Source organism: Echinops telfairi, unplaced genomic scaffold (assembly GCF_000313985.2).
Source record: "Echinops telfairi isolate 266 unplaced genomic scaffold, ASM31398v2 ScPeMD7_1;HRSCAF=3_0, whole genome shotgun sequence".
Taxonomy (NCBI): Eukaryota; Metazoa; Chordata; class Mammalia; order Afrosoricida; family Tenrecidae; genus Echinops; species Echinops telfairi.
Window position 1 is genome coordinate 20,478,608 of NW_022103896.1, and position 11,470 is coordinate 20,490,077.

The 11,470-nt window shown below is 41.7% G+C and overlaps 1 protein-coding gene across 1 annotated transcript in view; it reads left to right on the top strand.

Annotated features, from left to right (window-relative positions):
* Positions 1–11,120, top strand: part of TNFRSF11B (TNF receptor superfamily member 11b) — a 17,153-nt gene extending 6,033 nt beyond the window's left edge. Inside the window, exons 2-5 of the mRNA XM_013006620.2 lie at positions 277–646; positions 5,306–5,497; positions 7,732–7,956; positions 9,895–11,120. Of these exons, the coding sequence (XP_012862074.1) occupies positions 277–646; positions 5,306–5,497; positions 7,732–7,956; positions 9,895–10,283 (1,176 nt within the window). The 3' untranslated portion in view covers positions 10,284–11,120. The remainder of the gene's footprint in view (positions 1–276; positions 647–5,305; positions 5,498–7,731; positions 7,957–9,894) is intronic.
* The last annotated feature ends 350 nt before the right edge of the window (positions 11,121–11,470 follow it).

Below are 11,470 nucleotides of genomic sequence, written 5' to 3' on the forward strand. Positions count from 1 at the left end.
GAGCTTTCCACTCCAGTTATTGGTGGTCCTGCACTGATTTAACGGGTTTGCCTGTGAGCGTTCTCCGTCTTTGAGATCAAGCTACAGGAGGCAACGATTGCTGTTGTGTACTTCTTCCAAAAAACGCTTCTGGGGTGATGCATTTCATCAGGCACCAAGGTCACAGGGCTTTTCGGGTAGTAGAGGACTTTTTCAGTGTGACGCCTTCGTCGAGCAGAACCTTCCTGCTTCCAGGCTAAGTTCTTGACCGTGCCTTCCCTTCCTTTCTCCTCGTAGTTCCTCGACATCTCCGTTAAATGGACCTTCCAGGAAACCTTTCCGCCAAAGTACCTTCATTATGACTCCGAAACCTCTCGTCAGCTGATGTGTGACAAATGTCCTCCCGGCACCTACTTAAAGCAGCACTGTACGGCAAGGCGGAAGACCCTGTGTGCCCCGTGCCCGGACCACCACTACACAGACACGTGGCACACCAGTGACGAATGTCTGTACTGCAACCCAGTGTGCAAGGAGCTGCAGGATGTCAAGCAGGAGTGCAACCGGACCCACAACCTCGTGTGTGAATGCCAGGAAGGACGCTACCTCGAGGTGGAGTTCTGCTTGAAGCACAGGGCGTGTCCCCCTGGCTATGGAGTGGCACAAGCGGGTACGTATCAGCTCTCAACGCACGCAGCGTTCCTTAGGGTTGTGCAAAGTCAGGTTGTCGTGAAAGATTGGGGAGCCCTTTTTTGTCCTCCTGATGCCATTCCGGGACAGCACCTCGCCATGTTCACATGGAACCGACTAGGGATGGTCGGTACACCTGGACGGCTGTCCAAGGAACATTTCTCAAAGGAATGCTTTGCACTCCAGGGCAATTTAGTGACAAATCTCAAAGGCAGCAAATTGTTCTCTAATGAGATGCATGATGGATTGCTCTTTTTTAAAGGAACATGCAACACGTTGCACGCTGTCTGGTTGATAGATACTTCTACGTTTCACTTTCTCCTGAGTAGCTTCAAACTGCAGTTCTTTTTGACAAACATCAGAAATGTTAATTGATACCAGGAGGGTAATTGTGCTGATATTAATGAGGCTCCAGAGTACTAACAATGAGCGGTTATAATTAATTATGTAAAAAATGAGAACGGCTAGGGGAAATGCATTTCACTATTAAAAATGAAGCTAGTTCTTTCCCTGGCAGGAGAGTTGAGTGTCTGGGAGGGTGAAGACGGTAGCCGCGTCTCTTCAGTGAGCGTATTCTTTATCTCAGACAAAACAGATTGTCAAGCCAAGAGCAAGTGCTCATCCATAAACAATTTCCTGCATTCTGAACAGCGTGGGCTAGGACCGGTGTACATTGAACCTTTTAAATGAAGCCGCAACCCATGTTGTTTCTCTCCCATTCACAATGCCCCCAGCGAGTCCATTGCCTCTCGAGATGGGGACATTAAGAGCGTACCATTGCTGTTCTGGAGGAGAGTCATGTGAACGAATTCTGAATCCTCAGAGTAGAACAGGGTTTCATACACTGACTACGAATGGCATATGGGTTGGATACTTCTTAACTCTGGGGAGCTGTCCCATGCATGGTAGACTGGTCTCTCTTGACCCAGCAACACCCATTGTCCAGTTAGGGTGACCAAAAAGCTTCCCAGACATGCCAGAAGCATTCCTCCTGGAGAGCCACTGATTTAGAAGACATTAATTATTTGTAAAGGAACCCTGCTGGCCCAGTGGTCTGGTGCTGGACTGCCGACCTCAGAGTCTGCAGTTCAGACATACTGGCAGCACCTCACAGCTGAGTAACAATTTATGATCTTAAAGATTATAACTTAGAAACCCTATGGGCCAGCTCCATCCTATCTTTTGGAGTTGCAATGAGTTACAATCAGTAGTGGCGTATAGAATGTAACTTATTAGATGGCAAATACGTTATATTTAGAGCTTGAATTGCATGAACTTGACTTAAAATAACTCTACTATTATAGCTTGAGGGACAACTTAGCAGTATTTCCTTGTTTTATTGGATATTACTATGGGGCAACAAAGCTGAGCCAAGTTGTAGCAGGTTGAGGGTGACGGGGGTGGGGGTGGGGGTGGGGGAATCATCCAACACAAATAAATCCATTTTCATAATTGTGAAAAAATAAATAAAGCTATTTAATTCAATTCTCAATAAGTTATGCATTCAGGGAAATGAATTAAGCATGAGCTATGCAGCCTGAAACTAAAAGAGTCTGAAAAATAATGAGAATAGCAAGGATCTTCCTTGCGTAAACAGGAAAACTGTATTTGTGGAATGAAGGAAGCAGGCAGTCAGCAGACCGAGGGCAAGGTAGAGATTTTATTTCATGGCACCACCAAACCCAAACCCAACCACTGCTATGGAGTTCATTCTGACTCATAGCCACCCTTCACAGGGTTTGGGCGTGGGGTGTGGGGGGCTGTAACTCTTTATCTTCGTGCTGCTTCCTCTCATCTTCCAAGCCACTTGTTCCTAGTATTTTAGCAGGGAAAATGCCATAGAAGCTTTGTCCAGATACTCCAAAACTCACTGCTTTGAATCTTTGTGGACTTATAACCACCCTAGAGGACAGAGTAGGACTGCCCTGGTGGGTTTCCAAGACTATGATTCTTTAAAGGAGTAGATAGTCTTGTCTTTCTCATGAGGAATGGCTGGTGGTTTCGAACTGCTGACCTTGCAGTTAGCAGCCCAATGTGTAACCACTAGCTCTGCTTATATACTGTATGATGTAGTGTGAGTTCGACCTCGCTGGTAAGTTTGAATGACCAACCTCTCAGTTAGTAGACCAATGCCTAATCCCCAGTGCCACCCAAACAGGACCTACAGAATTATTCCTTCCTAACGTCCCACACAGTGGTTCCTCGTGGAGAATAAGAGATTTCCAGCCCAAGGGAAGGAAGGAATATGATGTATTATTCATATTCCTTATTAAATAATATTTATTCATATTTCTTCTTAAATTGTGTTTACTAATCTTTCATCTAGTTGTTTTCTTAATTTTTAAAACGTCAGAGTCCTTCCTCTCCAGAATTGATGTATTTGCTTCCTATGTGCTGACCGTCAAATTCCTCTGAGATCACTGCTCTCTAGTGTGGTAAATTTTGCAACTGTAAGGTAGACTCTTTCTCATTAGGGAGGTTCACGTTTTGCTTCAAAGCTTAACAGACTGTCAGTTTTACATGCCACAAGACATACACCTTTTGTTTCAATGAATCCACGCCAATCACCTCAATGCCTCATCACTTCTTTTCAGTAGATAGTATTTCCATTCTTTCTTTTTCCCTGGCCCTTTGTACGTCTCTTTTATCTTAAATGGTTGATTACTCTAACCTGGGGTAATTCCATTTCAGACATGAAGAGTGACTAAGGGCCAAAGTCTGGCATTTCCAAAAGCCTCTATCTGGAAAGTAAGCCCAGGCTCTTTTATGATTTTGAATTTTGTTCCAAATTTTTCACCCTCTCTATCCCAGACCTTCTAAAGTAATCCTTTCTGAAGAATGGGAAATGGTAGCTGGGCACCACCTAGTTTTTCTGGTCTCAGAATTTTCCGTTGCTATTAATAAGGCATAATCGTTTTATTTATTGATTTTATTTTTTATTTATTTATTGATCTATTTTAAAGATTCTAGCATGAAAGAGGGAAGTCCTATTCAAAGAGTTATTTAAAATAAATCTTCTGACTTGACTAAGAACATCCCTCCTATCATTTTTTGATTCCTCTTGCCAAGCAACTTTCACGACTTACCTAGAATAGTATTTTATGCACAAGACCTCAATAGGATGCCCAGGAAGAACCAAACACACATCTCTATTTCAAACACAAAGGCATACCTCAAGAATGTTTTTCCCCTGCAGAACTTGTGGCAAGGGGCTATAGGAAATTTTGATTCTTATTCTCAATATTTTAACAGTGAAAAAATATCATCGAAACCTTGTCCAAATAGCTCTGCTTATGATACTCTATGATTTGATATGGGGTTGGACCCTGCTTAAGCATGAGGGATGTAATAATCTTAGTATTAAAAAAATACCCCAAAAGACTTCTTTGTGAGGCAGAGGTTGCTAGGATATTGTCACTGCAGGGCTTTGGCATGGCATTTGATGTGCAAAAGTTTTAGGCCTTTGTTCTCCTCTCTCCTTGTTATTTACCACCCCTTAGTTAATCATACTGGTCCATGCATCACCAATCCCTTTAAAAAGGAAAGAGGCGGAAGATGAAAGTAGACCCAATCCTACCCACTCCTTCATTTTAAGCCGGTTTTGGTGAAATATACAATGAGTAGGAGGTTGACATTATTAATAAACCAAGTTTCAATAAATGAGTTTAATAAGTGAACTAACATTCTCTGTCTCTTTTGTACCTGTTATCCTGGTTTAGCACTAATTGGCCAGTAACAGCTATATTTGAACCTGGAAGTCTAAGTCTGTTCAGTTAGCTTACACTAGATGGAGATATTTTCATATGCAAATACACTATAATACATAACATGTCCATTCATAATAGAGTCAAGTATTTGAAGATACTTATTTTTAATAGGATTATTACTTGATGGGTTCAAGTTTTCCTACCAATGATTTTTCCAAATTTATCATGTATCCTTCTCGTATTCAATAAAAATGCTCCTGTACTCACCCTTCCCTGAAGCTTTTAACAAGCTTACGCTTCCCCACAACAGTTTAGGCAAACGGTCTATCATCTTCTATTTACTATGTAACTTAACTGCGGGCTTCCACTTTTGCATCCGTGCCCAACTTTATTACCCCCTTCAAAAGTTTATGGTAGTGTAGTGAATTTTTACTTTTAAGCTTAGCATAGTTATGAGTTACACCATAATTAGAATTCAGGCAAGAAAGACCTTCACTAGGAACCCACTGGAATTTAATGGCATGGTGTTCAAAGGGCAGTAATTTATGAAAATGATATTACTATAGCGGACACACAGTGGCAATCTTCATGATTTTTCCAGAAACCAGCGGGTGAAGAACCATGTAGAAAACAAGGCAGGGCTAATGACAATCCAACTCTGCCCGCTGTCTGCTGAAATTCAGGCAGTGTGTTGTAGGCGACAACAGCACATGGTGTTGGTGTGACGATGAGAGAAGACTGCTGAAGAGCTCGCGGTAGAAGCTTTATTCAGTCTCTCTCATCAACAGAAGAAGAAAAACACCTGAAATTTGGGGCAAGGTAACAGTAGCAGTGTGATGTGCGTCAAAGGTCTTTCTAGAACTGCATTAGGACAGTATCTACAGTGAAAATATTGGAGAGGAAGGTGCTAAATTGCTTGGTGTTTTCTGCAGGAACCCCGGAGCGGAATACAGTCTGCAAAAGATGTCCAGATGGCTTCTTCTCAAATGAGACCTCATCTAAAGCAGCCTGTCGAAAACACACAAACTGCAGTGCCCTTGGCCTCCTGCTCATTCAGAAAGGAAATGCCGTGCACGACAATATGTGCTCTGGGGACAGTGGATCAAGTCCAAAATGCGGAATAGGTAATTATGCTTTAAACAGCGAAGCCTTTGCAATGATTTGTGTATCTTTTTAGTTGAGCACAAGGCCCAAGGACTACCCGGTTTGTGGAAGTTTCATTTTCCTGCGTTTGAGTTGTAACCACCTAAGATTATTCTCTGTGCATCATTACTAAAACCACCATGAAAAATCCTTCCAAAAATTCGTTACCTTCTCAGAGATCACACTCCACATCCAAAATCTCTACCATCCCTTTTCATAGTCAAATCAAATAGCTTTCCTGGGTAGAAGGGTGATGTAAAGTTTGTGTCTGAGGCCAAATGAATAGTATCCACATTGCATGTGTGGGCTTCAAAAAGTCCATGGTAAGATTCCATCACCTTTCAATTCCATGTACCCACGAACCTTTTTAAGACTCCTTGTAGAATTTTTACAGTCATGAATTTTCCTTGCTTTTAAGAATGTCTATTTTCAGCAAAGTATAAATCAACAACCAGGAAGTTCAGTGGCACACAGATTTTAGAAATACACAGTTGGTGTTGTTCTTTGTGAAATTACTGCATCGATAGCATGGAAGTTCCAAATTTCGGAGGGTTGTGCTAAATTCTTTTCCCAGTAAGGGTCAGTATCACCAAGGTCAAATTATCTGCAAGCACTTGATGTCAGCCCCCGATCAGTACCAACACTCGTCTAGTTCCAGACCAGCCCCGCAGAGACCACAATGGTCACGTTGTTTGAGTAGTGTCAAAGTGCTCATGATCTGTAAGTCAAGCCATGGAAAAGTTTGATTCTGCTCATGCATCTGTTTGTACAAAATAAAAATTTATAAATCATAGGAATATGGGTTAGGGGACTTAGATTCCAACCCATTTTCAACATATTTTCACTATGCAATTAAGTCTCAGACACTTCATTTATGGTAGTTTGAGCATATAGCATTACCTGTTACACATTTTCCCTTAACCTCACTATTCCAGAACTATTGTACTGAATTGCATCATTTCTACACAATATATGTGTGGGTGAGTTGTTTGAAAAATAACTACATTGAGGAAACCTATGTGAGGCGGCCTTTCCTTGTTTTGTTTTTTCAAAGCCATCTTATTGGGAGTTAATACAGATATTATATCATTCTATAGTTGTCACATCAAGCAGTATTATACAATTGCTACCACAATCAGTTTCAAAACATTCTTTTCCTTCCCCAACTCCTTGACATCAGTTCCCTTTTACCCCCACACTCCGCGCCACTCCCCCCAATCAAGAAACCCTTATTCTACTTGCTCGCCCTATCGGTTCATCAATCCTGGGTCTCATCTACTGAAAAACAGAAAAATAAACAAAAATGCAAGAGGGTGATCCCCCAGTGACATAACACATCTGAGAAAGACCCCAATACGTCCAAACAAAAAAATGCAGAATATGCTGAAAACCAGGTCAGGCCTAACATGCATCAGAGGGGGATCTACGGACTCAGTTTTAACCGCTGTTATTTGAAGGATGAATTAAGGAAGAGAAATGAATCGCTAGGCATCTTCTAACTTTGACATCATTCCTTATTTTGCTTTTTATGATTCATCAAGCACATATGATATTAATGAACAATCATCTCACTATGAGCTTTATTCCTTAGAACCATATGTGAAGGTTGCCAAGGGTCCCATACAAGGTTTAAGCCGAGGCCTGACAGACACACCCCTGTCTTACACCTTGGGTTATGCTTGCCTTAACTAGATCCCCTGAACCTTGCACTTCTTTTCTAAGTGGCTTGTGTTTGTTTGCCTGTTTCACGTGTGTGTTCATGCATGCAGCCATGTCCTGCCTGTCCCCTAGAGTGGACTGTAGGTTAGTGGGCGTGCATACGGTATCATTCCACATTGCTTTACACGTGTGTTTTCATAATAGTTTGGAACTACCCTGTGGGCACTAAGCAAACCTTCATAGGATGGAATGTTGACATTAAGTTTTATAATTCATTTGGGGATGCAGTTTATTTATGTCAATATTCTCTTTGACATTTATTGGACTCTTGCCCCCAGAATGCTCACATGAGAATATGAATGAGCCCAGTTAGGTGGATAGTCTGCCACTAAGAGCAGCTCACAGAAGGTTGATTTTGTTCAAGCTCCGCATTTTTGCGCTCTTGGTATCTTGGGAAGCCCAAGTGCCTTGGGTTTAGAAATCTTTTTGTTAATGTCCAATCGATTTCCAAGACTTTACTAGCTGAGTAAATCTTCTTGGTTTTTCCCCTTCACAGATGTCACTTTATGTGAAGAGGCATTCTTCCGCTTTGCTGTTCCTACAAAGGTGACCCCTAATTGGCTCAGCGTCCTGGTAGACAATTTGCCCGGCACCAAAGTCAATGCGGAGAGTGTAGAGAGGATAAAAAGGCGACACAGCTCACAAGAACAGACTTTCCAGCTGCTGAAGTTATGGAAGCATCAAAACAGAGACCAAAACATGGTCAAGAAGATCATCCAAGGTACAGTAACCTGGGAAAACAAATGAGAGGCTCTTGTATCATAACATTGGACCAAGACGGTGTGCTAGTTGACTTGTACAGGTGATGACTCCCTCTGGAATCATTGTTGGACTGAGAAGAGCTTCCACCTGCGTACTGTAGATGCTCCTCTAAGCAGCCATCCGAGGTTAGGTGACGTTGCCCCTCCCCAGGGTTTCCTGTTGTGCTTTGTAAGTGTGCTGACTACTCTGAAAAAAGAGAGACTGTGTTTCACATGTGGGGCTAGATCTATTTTGCTTCCAGAGTGTTTTATTCGACTTCCCCTGGCCTCCCTAGGAGAAGTCCTTCAGCCACTTCAGGTCTCAGCAGGCATTTCTGCCTTGTATTTCTTCAGTAATTTTCTCCAGAGAGGCTCCAGGTATCTTACAAATACCCTCCCATTAATCCTCACAACGTAGCTTATGTTTAAATTACCATTTTAATAGCCTATGTTATAAGGATTAATGAGAAAAGGTCTGAAAACCATATAAAGTTCTTGGAGGAAAGAACTGGTTTAAAACCAAGTGCTCTTGTATTTTAGGAGGTTTATAGAGCATCTCCTCTAGAAAGAGTGAGAGAGATGATGAGGGAGGGAGTGTGCCTATTTGTGGTGGGGAAGCATCCCAAGGGAAAGCATGGGGCTCCTAAGTACAGCGTGGACGATAAGATTTAAAAAATACAGAGGAAAGGATTCCAACTTCAATTAGCATCAGAAGACATGCCCATACAAAATGAGGGAAGGTTTTCCTATCACAAACAGTGCCCATAGGAAACTCAAACTGTTCTTCACTAATGGCTACGTTACGACATAACCCTACACTACACCAGAGGCCTCACACATACGAAACCAGGGCACCAGATAGTAGGAGTTCCATGCTTGGCAGCGGAATGCTTTTGCTTGTGCAAAAGGGTAGGCCTTTCTTCTGCTCTTGGCAAGCCCAACGTGCTCTTTGAAAGTATAATTAGCCCTGAAGCGAAAAGGAAAGAAAGTACAAAACCAGACTGTTAGAATCGGAAGGATCCAAACCCCCCATTTTATAAATGAGGACAATTCAACCCAGAAAGATGAACTGCCTTGCCTTAGGGCTCACGTATACGAAATGACTCATGTCATTAATACAAACATTAGTTTCACTCACCCTTATGTTTATGCCGTACTTCATCACGGAAATAAATCCTCTCTAGCCTGTGTATATTCTCCAGTGCTTTGGCCTCATACTACTGGGTTTTAGATAGTCCCTTCAAACATCATGACCCCCTGATGTGATCTGATTTAATAAAGCATGGTTGAAGAAACTATTTTCAATCGTGCACGCACTCTGAGATCAACTAATGAGAGTTGGTATTACAAATGGATGTCTATTGTTTTGAAATGTTAGGGATTTAGTTTCAGAAATCTTATCACCTCTTCTTAGGGAACTGAGAGAATGCGTGTGATTTTCAATGGTTAATTTTTCAAAGTTAGGTGCTTCTCAGAAAGCTTTGGAATCGGGTGTCAATAATGCTTAGCTGCTAACCCAAAGGTTGGGGGTTCACGTCCATCTCAGGTGCACTTCAGAAGACAGGCCTGGCAATCTACTTACGAAAAAGCCACCGTTTACACTCAATGGAGTGAAAACGGAGTCCCCTGACACGTAGCATCTCCATGAGTTCGAATCAGCGCCCTGGCAACTGACGTAGCAAAGCTTTGTTGGATACCCAGAATGCATATATCCCTATTGCAGTACAAAATTATATTTACCTCAGCCCTCAGAAGCAGTGATACACAACCACCACCACCACCACCCCCCAGCACCAAAGAAAGCCCATCCTTTCAATCATTTCAGTCCTGAGAGAACCTTTGGCTCCAGGCTGGTTGTGTGGTGGACGTTGGATAAATACTAATCACATCGCCCTCTCTTTGTGCCTTGCTTTCCACAGACATTGACCTCTGTGAAAACAGTGTGCAGAGGCACATTGGCCATGTCAACCTCACCTTCCAGCAGCTCAGCAACTTGATGGAAAGCTTCCCGGGGAAGAAAGTTGGCACAGACGACATTGAAAGGACCACGAAGACATGCACGTCCAGTGAACAGATACTGAAGCTGCTCAGCCTGTGGAGAACGAAAAATGGCGACCAAGACACCTTGAAGGGCCTAATGCATGGACTGAAGCACATGAAAGCATACCATTTGCCCAAAACTGTCACTCAGAGTCTAAGGAAAACCATCCGGTTCCTGCACAGCTTCACCATGTACAGGTTATACCAGAAGCTCTTTTTAGAAATGATAGGGAACCAAGTCCAGTCAGTCAAAATAAGCTGCTTATAAATGGAAGCGGTCACTAGCCTGTTTCCTCCCTAGGAGTCAGATCCGATGGGCACGTGAACTGTTTCTCAGGCACTTGAAGGGGGTCTAGTGAGTCCTTTCTCACCACCAATGCCTACCTTTTCCCCCCACCCCCCAAGGCACTACATGAAACTATGATGTGGAGAAAGAACCAGGGCTCCCCAAAAGTTTAATAAACACCAAATCGTGTATCCACCTGTCAGATCTGGTCCAATAGCTACTGACTATATTTTCCCATATTACTGCTTGCAGTAATTCAACTGGAAATAATAAACTAGACTCTATTGTCCCTTACTAAATATGGGAATGTCTAACTTAAGTAGCTTGGAGATTTCAGCAATGCTAGAGGCTTTTATTAGAAAGCCCTATTTTTTTTTTCTGTAAAAGTTACTAATATATCTGTAACACTATTTCAGTATTTGCTATTTATATTCACTCGGATATAAGGTTTGTATATATTATCATCCGAAAGGGAAACTGTGTAAGACAATTTTAGAAAGAAAAAAAATATGTTCTGTTTATTATTGTGACAGGTGAAAGAAATGAAATATATTTTTTAACGGAAAGTGTGTAGCATTTTCTAATAGGTACTGAGATTTTTCTATGTGGAGTGTTTATATAATATAATTTTATCTGTATAAGCTGTTATATCAATGTATAGAACATTCATTATTTAGTCCCTTGTTTAATGTTGGAAAGTGTATGAAATATAAGTTATCTGAATATTAGATGCTCTGAGAAATTAAATGTACTTTATTTAAAAGATTTTATGATCTTACAATATAAGCAACATCATTAAAGTTTTCAAATTATTTTTCATTGCTTTTCCTCTGGTTTTCATTTGAATGAGACCCAGTCTTCATAAGTATCCTTGTTCTTGAACTTCTTGGCCCACATAGGAGATGCTAAATATGCAGATTCTGTGGGCCATATCTTGAACAACTTTGGGCAAGCAGTTATATCCATTTTTATATAAAGTAACTATATTGCACTCAATTTGGAGAACTTATGAAATCAGGCTTAGTATTACAGGTGGGGTGGCCCACTTATAGACCAAACTCATTAAATTCTTTTAGTTTCATGTAGTAGAATCTGACAGGACTGAAAGAAAAGAAGAAAATCAGCTAGGGTCGCAGTGAGTAGACACCCCATCCCACCCCCACCCTCAA